Source organism: Dipodomys ordii, unplaced genomic scaffold (assembly GCF_000151885.1).
Source record: "Dipodomys ordii isolate 6190 unplaced genomic scaffold, Dord_2.0 Scaffold36, whole genome shotgun sequence".
Classification (NCBI taxonomy): Eukaryota; Metazoa; Chordata; class Mammalia; order Rodentia; family Heteromyidae; genus Dipodomys; species Dipodomys ordii.
In genome coordinates, this window is record NW_012267252.1 from 1,666,514 (window position 1) to 1,679,087 (window position 12,574).

Sequence of the window (12,574 nt, forward strand, 5' to 3'; positions counted from 1 at the left end):
CTGGGCACTGTCCCTCAGCTCTTCAGCTCAAGGCGAGCACTCTACCACTTGAGCTACAGCACCACTTCTGGTTTTCTAGTGGTTTATTGGAGATAGGAGTCTCACGGTCTTTCCTGCCCGGGCTGGCTTTGAACCGCGATCCTCAGATCTCAGCCTCCTGAGTAGCTAGGATTACAGGTGTGAGCCACCAGCGCCTGGCTTAGAAGACAGCTTTTATGTGTGTATGTTTGTTTGTTTTTGGTTGGTCGTGGGGCTTGAACTCTGGGCCTGAGTGCTGTCCCTCAGCTCTTCAGCTCAAGGCGAGCACTCTACCACTTGAGCCACAGTGCCACTTCAGGTTTTCTGGTGGTAACTGGAGATAAGTCTCATGGACTTTCCTGCTCAGGCTGGCTTTAAACCACCATCCTCAGATCTCAGCCTCCTGAGTAGCTAGGCTCACAGGCGGGCTTTTGTGTTTGAATAATGGTTACCAGAGCCTGGAGAGGGAATGCTGTTGAATGGCTGTTGGGTACAGGGGTGCCACTGGATAGGAGGAATAACTTCTAATATTCAATAGTACAAAAGGACAACTTTAGCTGACAACAATCATTTGAATATTTCAAAAGAACCAGTACATAAAACTTTGGATATCCCCCAAACAAGAAATGACAAATATGTGAGATGATACACACATTACTCTTACCTGATCATTTCACATACTGAACATTTTATTGAAGTGTGACACTCCACAAAACAAATATTGTGTGTCAATATCACTACATATACAATTGCTATATATCATTTATTGAAGTGTGACACTCCACAAAACAAATATTGTGTGTCAATATCACTACATATACAATTGCTATATATCATTTAAGTTTACCATTCACTCTTAGAATTAGAGCACCCTGGGCTGGGAATGTGGCTTAGTGGTAAAGTGCTTGCCTAGCATGCATGAAGCCCTGGGTTTGATTCCCACATTAACAGTAGCACATTAACAGAAAAAAGCCAGAAGTGGCACTGTAGCTCAAATGATAGAGCGCTAGCCTTGAGCACAGAGAGGCTCAGGGACAGTGCCCAGATCCTGAGTTTAAGCCCCATGACAGGCAAAAAAAAAAAAAAAAAATTAGCGCACCCCTAAAGGTGTCAACTTCACTCTGCCTGAGTGCCCATTCTGAGCAGCTGCTTGACAATTCCTGGTAGTTACCTTTGTTCAACTGCCAGAGATGCTGCAGCAGCAGAGGCAGCGTCTCCTTGACGATGCTGGGGTGTGTGGAAACAGCTGACAAAGCTTGCAGACAGAGCAGATGCCGGGAACATTTGGTGTACCAATCCTCTCTAACTAAATTTGATTCCTCTGCAAAGGAGACAAGATTCCATGCAATAGCAAACATGAAGACCCCCCCAAACCCTTGCTGGCAAGGGCTGGGCTACAGATTAACCACACATACCTTTGTGCAGCTCCTCAGCAAGCTTGGGCACAAGGTGGCTGCTGAAGGCCCCAGGGAAGAGAGTAGCCAGGGTTCCTGATGCCTCTAGTGCTGCCACCCTGCTAAGGACATAATGAGATGAGTATTAGCTGAGCCCGGGCCTACTGTTCTCTTTCCAATATGTGTTGATACAGGAATGGGGATGCCTAGGCCACCTTGCTAAAGCAGTATGCCAGTACCTAACCACTGAGTTGGAAAGGACTTCTTAATGCCTAAGAAAAGATAGCAGTTTTACATCTTTGCAATCAGTTAGCAGGTAGAGGCAAACACAGAGCTTACTTTCTCTAAGAAAAACAAGGGTTAGAAGCACAGAGCCCTGGTCCTTGCTGCAATCACTGTTGCCAATACAGAGGCAGGAAATAATTCTCTCTACCACTGCTTTAGATCCTTACCAACTCTGGGAATCCTGCTCTAGGAAGCTCAGTCTGTACAGATGACCCACTGCCAGCTCCAAATCCACAGATGATAGGAGATCTGTTGAGAGAAGGGAACATGGACTTCACCTTTCTTCATTTGCAGCTACCATAATCCTTCCAAAAATCTCATTAGAAGTTCCAAATCAATCATCCAGTTTTGCCATGAGAACAAGGGATTGAAGTTTCTCTTCACTGAGAACAGAAAACATTATCTTCTCCCTTTCCCTTAAGATGTACCTGGCTGTGTCCCCAAGACTGTAAGTGTCCTGATGCCAACAAGTTGCAGCTGGCTGCTGGGGTCTGTTAGAGCCATGAATACCAGTGAACACAACTGGTCCTTGAAGCTACTCAGAGGCCTTTCATCTAGGGAGAGACAGAAGTTAAGTTACAAGGATATTTTTTTTTGGGGGGGTCCGGTCGTGGGGCCTGAACTGTGGGCCTGGGTGCTGTCCCTCAGCTCTTCAGCTCAAGGCTAGTGCTCTACCACTTGAGCCACAGCGCCACTTCTGGCTTTTTTCTTTTTGCTTATGTGGTGCTGAGGAATCGAACCCAGAGCCTCAGGCATGCAAGGCAAGCGCTCTACCACTGAGCCACCTTCCCAGCCCACAAGGATATTTGGGATAGATTTTTAAGACTCAAACTGTGGCCGTCTGGGAAGTACACTAGAAAACTAAATGACTGTATCCATTCTGTGTTCTCCTATGCCACAACCTCAAAGTAGCAGGACCACTGCTCTTGACCATTTCTCTGAAGCACTCTGTCTTTTATGGGCTACAGAGCTCAACAGTCCCAGGACACTTCAACTAGCAGGTAATCTCACCTTTGTCTTCATAACTCCATTTTGGCTGTACCTTCAAGAAACCGAGGATCATCTCAAGGATTGTCCGCCGCTGGTTGCTCTGTAATGTTTCAAGGAGTACTGGAGTCAAAGAGCAGTTTAAAGGATTTCAATCCTGCTACTCTGGAACTGGGGAGGATTACTGCTTTAGGTAAGAATGAGTCCAGGAAAGAATAAACGAGAACAAGCAGCAGCTAACAAGAAAATTCTAGATTAACCTGGGTCCACTAGATTCAGTATTGCTCTAAGAAAAGGAATCCATCCTAACACTCAAGGTTTCCTCACATCCCCCAAAGACTATGTTTCCTTACCTGACTGTGCTTGTGGAACTGTTCCAGTAGTAAGGGCAGTACATTGCTGGTAATGTGATCACAGGCTCGGGTAGATGCACCTGCAGCTGCCTGCAACAGCTTGGCACTTGGCCATACCAGTTTCATGTCTGGCTCACACAAATGGTGCCTGCAGTCTAGAGAGGGAGAAATCACAGACCTGGGGAATAGGCTCAGTGTTGCCTGACACCCCCTATTGGAGACTTGAGGCCTGAAAACTAGGAGTTAATCATGCCTATTATCTTCAATTTAAAGTAGAGTTGCAGCCCCCAAATCACTGAACATGTGGAGGCTACATATGAAGGGTCATTGGCCCCTGAGGGATGTTATCTCTATGGTCCCCTTCTGTTGCACCGTCCCATTACCCTGTAGAATGTTGCTAAGGAAGGAGTCAAGGAGGTCCTCAGCATCAGCTCTCAGCACAGAGCGAGACAAACAGGCAGTCAAAGAATGCAGGGCTGCCAGGCCCTCTGCCTCCACCCGCTCACTTGCCGTCTGGAACACCTGTCAGGGAGGGATCCCATAGCTACTGAGGTGAGCTTGCACCAGATGATACCCCCCTCCCCCCATCCACTGCCTAATTCTTTGGGGCGGGGGGGTTGAGAATCTTTAGGGTACAAGCAATGGAAATTAACACCTCAACTGATTGTCTTCTCTTTGGCTATCCTCACCATATTCTTAGTCCCAGTAGTATTAACACACATGCTATGCGACTAATAGGATATCAATTCTGTGTGATGGCACTTTTTCTCCTCTCTATTTAGATGATGTCAGAGGCACCATGACTCACACCCTTTGTGCAAAGGGAGGTTAGGAAGTGGGCCCTGTGCAAAGGTGACCACATGGTCTTACCAAGCTGCGGCCCCTCCTTTACCTTTCAACTCAAGTTTGTATACCCTTGCTTGCCTACAGAAAAAACCAGTCACAGTACATTGACCCTTGTAATAAATAGGGAGAACCCTGACAACTTGTGACTTATCAGCTATAAGTTTACATAAGTAACACTCACCTCTCTGCGTATAGAAGCCCAAAGGCTGGGGAGGAAGTCCTTCAGCTCTTTCTGTCCATATACAGCACAGCAAGCATTCTGCCAAGAAACCACAGGCATGAGCCGGCTACACTGCACTAAGATATGCAAGCACCTCAGCATAATGCACCTAGAAGAGGCTGCATTTCAGCAGAAAAACTGGCAAGAAGGCTTAACAATACTACCCTTGGCACATAAAAATGGGGCTAATGCTGCCCAGTGACAAAGAAACACAAAGGCTGGAGATGAAGCTCAGTGGGAGAACACTTGCCTAGCATGGTGCAGGGAGAGGAAAGAGTAGCAGCATGAAGATTCAGCCTTTCCTCAGTTGCTCACTCAGTAACTACAGAAAACTATGCAGCTAGGGACTTTAGGTCAACACAGTCCCCAGTCCTGGCATCCTTCGTTGAGGTCTATGAACTGTCCTCTGGTCAGCTAACAACCTGTTAGCTTTTAGTACTTCTAACTTGTGTAAAGGCAGTTGGATTACTCACCAGAGTCTGCAGAGAATCCAGTTTGGCACTAAGAATCTCAGAATCTACTTTCTCAATCAGAAGGGGCAGCAGGAACTGTGGGTGAGAAGGAAGAACTTAGGCCTGAGACAGGCAGTATCTGAGCTGCACCAAGGTCAACTATGTCCTTACTGCCACTAGTCCCAAGGAACAGATGCTACATCAAAGATACTATACTCAAGGAATTATGATTTAAGCTAATTTTCAAGCTGTGGCCAGAGTTCAAGTTACCTAAAAAGTGGGCCAGTTAGCAAAGCTAGGGGATTTCAAGACAGTGCTATCTAGGGATTGGTTTCATTTTTTTTGGGGGGGGGGTTGGTTGTGGGGCTTGAACTCTAGGCTTGGGTGCTGTCCCTGAGCTCTTCAGCTTAAGGCCAGCACTCTACTGCTTGAGCCACAGCACCACTTCCAGTTTTCTGGTGGTTTATGGGAGATAAGAGTAGCATGGACTTTCCTGCCTGGGCTGGCTTTGAACTGTGATCCTCAGATCTTAGCCTCCTAAGTAGCTAGGATTATAGGTGTGAGCTACTGGCACCTGGCTTGGTTTAGTATTTTAAGGGTACAAGCTGGTAGAATGTTCTACATAACTCAATATAACTGCCACACAAGATGCTTGAAGGATGGAATACCCTAAAATATACACTAGATTTTCCCCACATGTTTTAACTGTTTCATTCTCAATGTTCTTTGAAAGATGGCCAGACCTACCTCAGCAAATCGTGGTGTAGAGGCCAGCACAGCTCGAAGACTCAGAATGAGATCTTCTCTCTGGATGCCGTGGGGATCATTAGGTGGCTGGGAAGAAATACCATAGATTTGTGTAAGTTTCAGACCACCCATGGACACAGGCTTGAACCTGGCAAGCCAACAGAACAAGGCAATATTTACACTCAATGTAGAACAATAGAATGACATGGGCGCCAGCTAGGAGATATGCTTAATCTTATGTGTTCCTTGGAAATTTTAGGAATTCATTCATTAATGAGGTACTTAATATGAAATCTAGAACTCTGTGCATGGTAGGTAAGTACTCTACTACTTAGCCACATTCCCAGCCCTAGGCATTTATTTTTTTAAATCTGATCACATTTTCTATCCAATGCTATGATTTTACCATAAGCACCTGTAACTTTTAAGTGCATTGCTTTCTTCTCTCTGTGTGTGTATGTATTATTATATGTTAGTATAATAAAATGTGATTAGTTGCCAGGTGCCAGAGGATCATGCCCATCATCTTAGTTACTCAGGAAGCTGAAATCTGGGGGATCAAAATTTGAAGTCAGCCCAGGCACAAAAGTTCATAAGAGGGGCTGGGAAGGTGGCTCAGTGGTAGAGCGCTTGCCTTGCATGCCTGAGGCCCTGGGTTCGATTCCTCAGCACCACATAAGCAAAAAGAAAAAAGCCGGAAGTGGCGCTGTGGCTCAAGTAGTAGAGCGCTAGCCTTGAGCTGAAGAGCTGAGGGACAGTGCCCAGGCCCAGAGTTCAGGCCCCACAACTGGACCCCCCCCAAAAAAAAAGTTCACAAGATTCCATCTCCAATTAACCAGAAAAATGTCAGACTAGATGCATGCCTCAAAGCACTTTGTGTTCAACTGGACCCTCCATGACTAATATGGGGCCAGCATACAATAGGCAGTGAATATTTGAATGAATGAGTGAAGGTGCTACTTACAGGGGTAAAATCAATAGGAAAATAACAAGATGTCACTTCAAACAACTCTTCTACAAAGGGTCCTGTAGCAACAGAGAATGAGGTTGACTTAGACTCATTTACCTGACAAGCCTCAACTAGCTAATTCATTACCACCAAGATATACCGAGGCTGTAGTCCCTAGAGATGAGGTCATGGACGATGCGGAAAGCAACCAGAAGATTACGGGGATCCTTCTCCCCATCCATCACCTGGATGAAGCCGAATGTGAAGTCAGCTCCTAGGCCCTTTAGCTCTGGGAAGGAGAGAACAAGGTCACTACTGTCTATGGTACAGAAAGCCTAAGTCTCTTAGAAGGTTTGCATACTCTTTCTACCACTCCTCTCTGGCAGAGCAGACCTCTTATTTTTCTAAGAGAAGCACTCAGCAAACAGATGTGCAATAACATCTACATTATTACACAGGTAAGAATTTAAAAGCTTTATATACTGATGAAAGAGTGGGTCCCTGATTCCCTTTATCATCGTCTTTCAGAGGATTGCCTCTTCTATATAATCCCCAGGCTAAAATGAACCCTACAGAGAGGAAAAGGCCTCTTACCTTCTTCCCGAGTTTGCATGAAATTGGTGATGATATTGTAGACTGTGTGTCGGTCCACTTGGGGCAGGGACTTTGGGGTGGGGAGAAAGGAAAAGAGTGAAGAGTATGCTCAGAGAAAATGTCAACTGATAAAACTACTTCCTGTTTCCCAAGCTTTAAGTGAACAAAAAAAATTTTTTTTAATCAGCCTATGATAAACCTATGAGGAAGTGAAAAGAAAGGTTTTGGTTATTGACCTAGCACATCAGTGATGACTACAGCCCAGACCTGTAGCATGCCTTACTTCTCTAGGTATCAGAAGACACAGATTGGATATGCCATCCACCCCTCTCTTTAATCAATAGAAGGAATGACTGATAAACATGGTCACAAGACCATAAAAAGTTCAGAAATTATAAAGCAATATGTTTTGCCATCTAATTCTAGTTACACCCAGGAGTAGGAGAGAGGAGACTATCAACTATCCTGTTAACACTCACCTGTACATGTACCTCCTGGAAGATGGCTTTAAGTACAGAGACAGCCAGACCTGAGGGTAGGGACACATACAGGCTCTGAAGGAGAAGGGAGGATATGTGAATATTCAAGGAATTACAGAATAGTTTTCAAAACACAATCTTGCAAAGGACCTATGTAGCTGCAGAGGGAATCACAACATTCTGATTCAGAGGGAAGTGATAACAGTGAGCAACTTTCTCTAGTTGAGTGTTTCACTGTCACTCCTTCTAGTTTACCTGGATCCAAATGGTACTTTTACTCTCTAGAGTACAGAATAAAGCAGGCTGATAATAACTTAGTTCCACATTGGAGCCTCTCTACTTTTACATGTGAAACTCAACCCCAGGTACAAGGAGAACTGGATAAGGCCTCCTATGAACACAGTTACAAAATGGAAAAGAAAACTCACAAGTGCCCTCAAGCCCTGGAGAACAGATGGGATCACAAGATGATGGTCCTTTAGCCGGTTCTCATAGAACAGGATCAGGTGTACCACTGCACAAACCAGATTCAGCCATTAGTTTATACCAGGTATCTTCCCTCAGTTTGTAATGCTGTTCCAGTTTGGGACTCACAATTTTCCTCCTTTACTAAGAGATATGCTCATGCTCTCTCATTTCATTAAATCTTGAGTTGATGAGTAAAGAAAATAAAGGACCACCTCATTATTCATCCTTAATAAATCTACAGCAAAACCCATTCTCAGTCCTTAAACTGTCTTTCTATATAACTCAGATCTACTATCCTTTTCTTTTCTTTTTTTCCATTGGGGCTGATGTAAGGCCTCATGAGTTCTACCAAGGATCTGTATCTTCAGCCTTTCAAAAAGAGGGGATTTAACCCATGGTCTTGAATTTTTTCTTTTCCTTTTTGCCAGTCCTGGGGCTTGAACTCAGGGTGTGGGCACTATCCCTGAGGTTATTTGCTCAAGGCTAGCACTCTACCAACTAAGCCACAGTGTCATTTCTGATTTTTTCTGTTTATGTAATACTGAGTAATCAAACCCAGGGCTTCATACATATTAGGCTTTACCTCTAAGCCACAATCCCAGCCCTGTACTGACTTTTCTTTTTTTTTTTGGTCGGTCGTGGGGCTTGAACTCTGGGATTGGGCGCTGTCCCTCAGCTCTTCAGCTCAAAGCAAGCGCTCTACCACTTGAGCTACAGCGCCACTTCCGGTTTTCTGGTGGTTTATTGGAGATAGGAGTCTCACGGTCCCTCCTGCCCGGGCTGGCTTTGAACCGAGATCCTCAGATCTCAGCCTCCTGAGTAGCTAGGATTACAGGCGTAAGCCACCAGCGCCCGGCTGTACTGACTTTTCTTAAAGGGCCAAACACTGAGTACTACAGATTTCAGGACATGGTCTCTCTTGTTCCTTCTCAAAAATGCAGCAGAACACTAGCTATTCAACTGCAATTAGCTGGATTAATATCTAGAATTTAAAGAGCTAGAAAAATGAAATAGTAAAAGAATATCCCAATTAATTAATGGGCAAATGAATTGAACAGACAGTTCTCAAAACAAGTACAAATGGTCAATAAAAACATGAAGAAATGTTCAACATCCTTAGCTATGAAAGAAAATCAAATTAAAACATTACTGAGATTCTATCTCATTCTATTCAGAAGGGCCAGCATGAAGAAAACAAATAACCACAAATGCCAGTGAGGATTTGAGAAAAGGGAATCCTTTATACTACACTGTTGGGAGGAATAAAAACTAGTATAACTACTATGGAAGCATGGAGGTTTGGAGGAAAAAAAAAAAAAAGACCTTATGACCCTCCTATACCACTTAAGCATATAATCAAATGAGTGTAACTCAACATACAAGAGACAGCTGTAACACAATTTTTTTTTTGGGGGGCTCTGGTCATGGGGCCTGAAGTCTGGGCCTGGGCGCTGTCCCTCAGCTCTTCAGCTCAAGGCTAGCACTTTACCACTTGAGCCACAGTGCCACTTCCGGCTTTTTTCTTTTTGCTTATGTGGTGCTGAGGAATTGAACCCAGGGCCTCAGGCATGCAAGGCAAGTGTTCTACCACTGAGCCACCTTCCCAGCCTGCAACACAAATTTTTGTAGCACTATTCCAAATAGCCAATCCTAGGTGCCTAAAAATGGGTGGATGAAGAAAACTACGGTGTGTGTGTGTGTGTGTGTGTATGCAATAGATACTATTCAGTTGTAAGAATGAAATCATGTCATTTGAGGAAAATGGATAGAACTTGAGAATATGTTGGGTGAGAACTGGAGAGCCAAAACTGGAGGTATGGCTCAGGTGGTAGAATATCATACTTGAGTAAAAACATAGGTGAGAGCATAAGGATGCCCTGAGTTCAAGCCCCAGTTACCAGCACAAAAACAAAAAGAAAAACCTAGCCAGGTAGTAGGCGCTAATGCTTGTAATCCTAGCTACTCAGGAGGCTGAGATCTGAGGATCTAGGCACAAAGTCAGTGCTGGGGAAAAAAAGTCTGTGAGACTCTTATCTCCAATTAACCACCAAAAAGCAGAAAGTGGAGCTGTGGCTAAAGTGGTAGAAAGCTAGCCTTGAGTGAAAAAGCTAGGTCTTCAGTTCAAGCCTCAGTATCAGCACAAAAGAAAAACAAAATTGCTGCTAGCACACACTGAAAATATTCTAAGACTATACTTGAGATCTCTATGTTTTTATGTCTTAAATAATCTCTGCCACATATACCAGTAAGGAACAAAAGTCTTGATGAAGTAGATTATAGATACATTATGCTTTCCCTTCCTATAAAGTGGCTTGGATAGACATGGAAGGCCTTGGCTCAGAAATCTGGGGAAGATAGTCCTAGTAATGCCAGTACCTTCCTTTTCCAGGAGCAAGGGGTGACACTGGAGTAGCACCTGTGACAAAAGTTGAATTCCTCGTGCCCGAGTTCTGGGTTCTGGATTATCAAGAGAGGACCTGAGAGACAGCAGGATAACACCTATTAACCAATTGAAGCTTTGGAAAGCATAAGTATCTCGAAGTTAGTCACACTCAGTCCTCCAGGCATGGAAGCAGAGTTATGCCCTGTTAATAGACAAACCAGCTCAGGTAGATGTTCCTGAGGAAAGAGCATTACAGATTCCAGAAAGGACCAAAACCCAAAGAACTGATCTGGAACCATTAGAGGAATAAGTGATACCACAACCAACAGAAAATCTGGTTTCAAGGCACCTCGGGTTAGCACCAAATGGGTGCTTTGTTTATTCTTTCTTCCCAGTGGTATGATTGGGACATTCCTTTGAAATAAAACAGAGCTTAGTAGCTACCTACAGGGCTGCAGCTGAAGCGTCTACCAAAACAAAAAAATAGATTCATTTTTATAAATTCTTGCTAAAAAAAAAAGCTGTGTAGAGCCACTAAGAAGACACTGGGTCTAAAACACAACACAAAAAAATAACCCTAGGGGCTGGGAAGGTGGCTCAGTGGTAGAGCGCTTGCCTTGCATGCCTGAGGCCCTGGGTTCGATTCCTCAGCACCATGTGAGACTCTTATCTCCAATTAACCACCAAAAAGCAGAAAGTGGAGCTGTGGCTAAAGTGGTAGAAAGCTAGCTGAGGGACAGCGCTCAGGCCCAGAGTTCAGGCCCTACGACCGGACCCCCCCCAAAAAAAACAAAAAAAACATATTGTGGGGGGCTGGGAAGTTGGCTCAGTGGTAGAGTGCTTGCCTTGCATACATGAGGCCCTGGATTCAATTCACCAGCACCACTAACCAGAAAAAGCCAGAAGTGGCGCTGTGGCTCAAATGATAGAGTGCTAGCCTTGAGCTGAAGAGCTGAGGGACAATGCCCAGGCCCAGAATTCAGGTCCCACTACTGACAAAAAAAAAAAAAAGTAGACCAAGGCCACAGGAATGTGAGCAGAAGACCCAATGATCATGGGAGAGATGCATAACAATTCAGTATTTTAAATTTCTTCTAATATTCTTCTAATAATTTAGAAGGCAAATTATCTGTGACAGTTAATCTTTGTCAATTTAAGTGGTCTACCAAGTAGGAAGTATGAGGAAAGCAGGCCTCAGACTATAAGTACATTAAGTACATTATTTTCTCTGGTGTACAGAAGAACCCTAGATTGTAAAATATTGCTTTGTGGGGCTGGAAAAGTGGCTCAGTGACAGAGTGCTTGCCTTGCATGAATGAGGCTCTGGGTTCGATTCCTCAGCATCACATAAACAGAAAAAGCCGGAAGTGGCGCTGTGGCTCAAGTGATAGAGCGTTAGCCTTGAACTGAAGAGCTGAGGGACAGTGCCCAGGCTGAGTTCAGGCCCTACGACTAGAAAAAAAAAAACAACTATTGCTTTTCCAGTGGTTTTGCCAAAACCTTTCTTCTTCTTTCTTTTTTTTTTTTTTTTTTGGGGGGGGGTCTGGTCATGGAGCCTGAACTCTGGGCCTGGGTGCTGTCCCTCAGCTCTTCAGTTCAAGGCTAGCACTCTACCACTTGAGCCACAGTGCCACTTCCGGCTTTTTTCTTTTTGCTTATGTGGTGCTGAGGAATTGAACACAGTGCCTCAGGCATGCAAGGCAAGTGCTCTACCACTGAGCCACCTTCCCAGCACCCAAAACCTTTCTTATAAAGGGGATCTGGCACAGGGTCAGCACCTATCCACTACCAGAGGGCCCCAGGGCTTGTGAGTCAGGTTGGAGTTGACTACAATCCTAACATGGTTGGATAGGTCTATGGAAGTACATGAGGAATCCCAGCTCTAATTAAGGACAGTAGATGGCCATGCACCTCACCTTAAATCTGTGGCCCAAGTCAGGAGCTGATGATGTAGCCTACAGGTTGTATGCTCCTAAACATTACCTTAAGAAGCATCCATCATGCTACAAGAAACTTTTTCAGACAAAGCAAGTCAACAACATAGAATTAGACTAAGGTCCTGATACAGAGAGGGTTTTAGGTTATAGGAGAAATTCAGGCTTCAGAAAAACAGCAATGCATAAAAGTAACCTTTTCAGAGTACCCAGACAGGGTTAGAAGAATATACTAGAACAAGAGCTCTTACCCAAGGGCTTCCACCACTTGTAACACTGTATAGCTTCCGGATTTGACATCTACAGGAAAATAAAAAAAAATATGAGAAAATAAATTGAAACCCTCATTACAGTCTGGGCACCAGGAACTGATGCCTGTAATTCTAGCTACTCAGAAGGCAGAGATCTGAGGATTATGGTTCAAAGCCAGCCCAGGCAGGAAAGTCAGTGAAACTTTTTTTTTTT

At 44.4% G+C, this 12,574-nt stretch overlaps 1 protein-coding gene across 4 annotated transcripts in view; it reads right to left on the reverse strand.

Annotated features, from left to right (window-relative positions):
* Mms19 (MMS19 nucleotide excision repair homolog (S. cerevisiae)) overlaps positions 1–12,574 on the reverse strand; it is a 35,035-nt gene that overhangs the window by 9,413 nt on the left and 13,048 nt on the right. For 2 of the 4 annotated variants that reach the window (XM_013017735.1, XM_013017737.1), the window contains exons 2-18: positions 12,361–12,409; positions 10,169–10,269; positions 7,753–7,838; positions 7,325–7,399; positions 6,846–6,915; positions 6,412–6,540; positions 6,267–6,328; positions 5,303–5,389; positions 4,577–4,651; positions 4,065–4,142; positions 3,421–3,559; positions 3,038–3,192; positions 2,709–2,787; positions 2,126–2,251; positions 1,865–1,946; positions 1,434–1,534; positions 1,190–1,339 (exon numbers count right to left, since the gene is read on the reverse strand). In XM_013017735.1, coding sequence (XP_012873189.1) covers positions 1,190–1,339; positions 1,434–1,534; positions 1,865–1,946; positions 2,126–2,251; positions 2,709–2,787; positions 3,038–3,192; positions 3,421–3,559; positions 4,065–4,142; positions 4,577–4,651; positions 5,303–5,389; positions 6,267–6,328; positions 6,412–6,540; positions 6,846–6,915; positions 7,325–7,399; positions 7,753–7,838; positions 10,169–10,269; positions 12,361–12,409 — 1,644 coding nt within the window. The remainder of the gene's footprint in view (positions 1–1,189; positions 1,340–1,433; positions 1,535–1,864; positions 1,947–2,125; positions 2,252–2,708; positions 2,788–3,037; positions 3,193–3,420; positions 3,560–4,064; positions 4,143–4,576; positions 4,652–5,302; positions 5,390–6,266; positions 6,329–6,411; positions 6,541–6,845; positions 6,916–7,324; positions 7,400–7,752; positions 7,839–10,168; positions 10,270–12,360; positions 12,410–12,574) is intronic. The other 2 variants (XM_013017738.1, XM_013017739.1) reach the window with 1 other exon arrangement.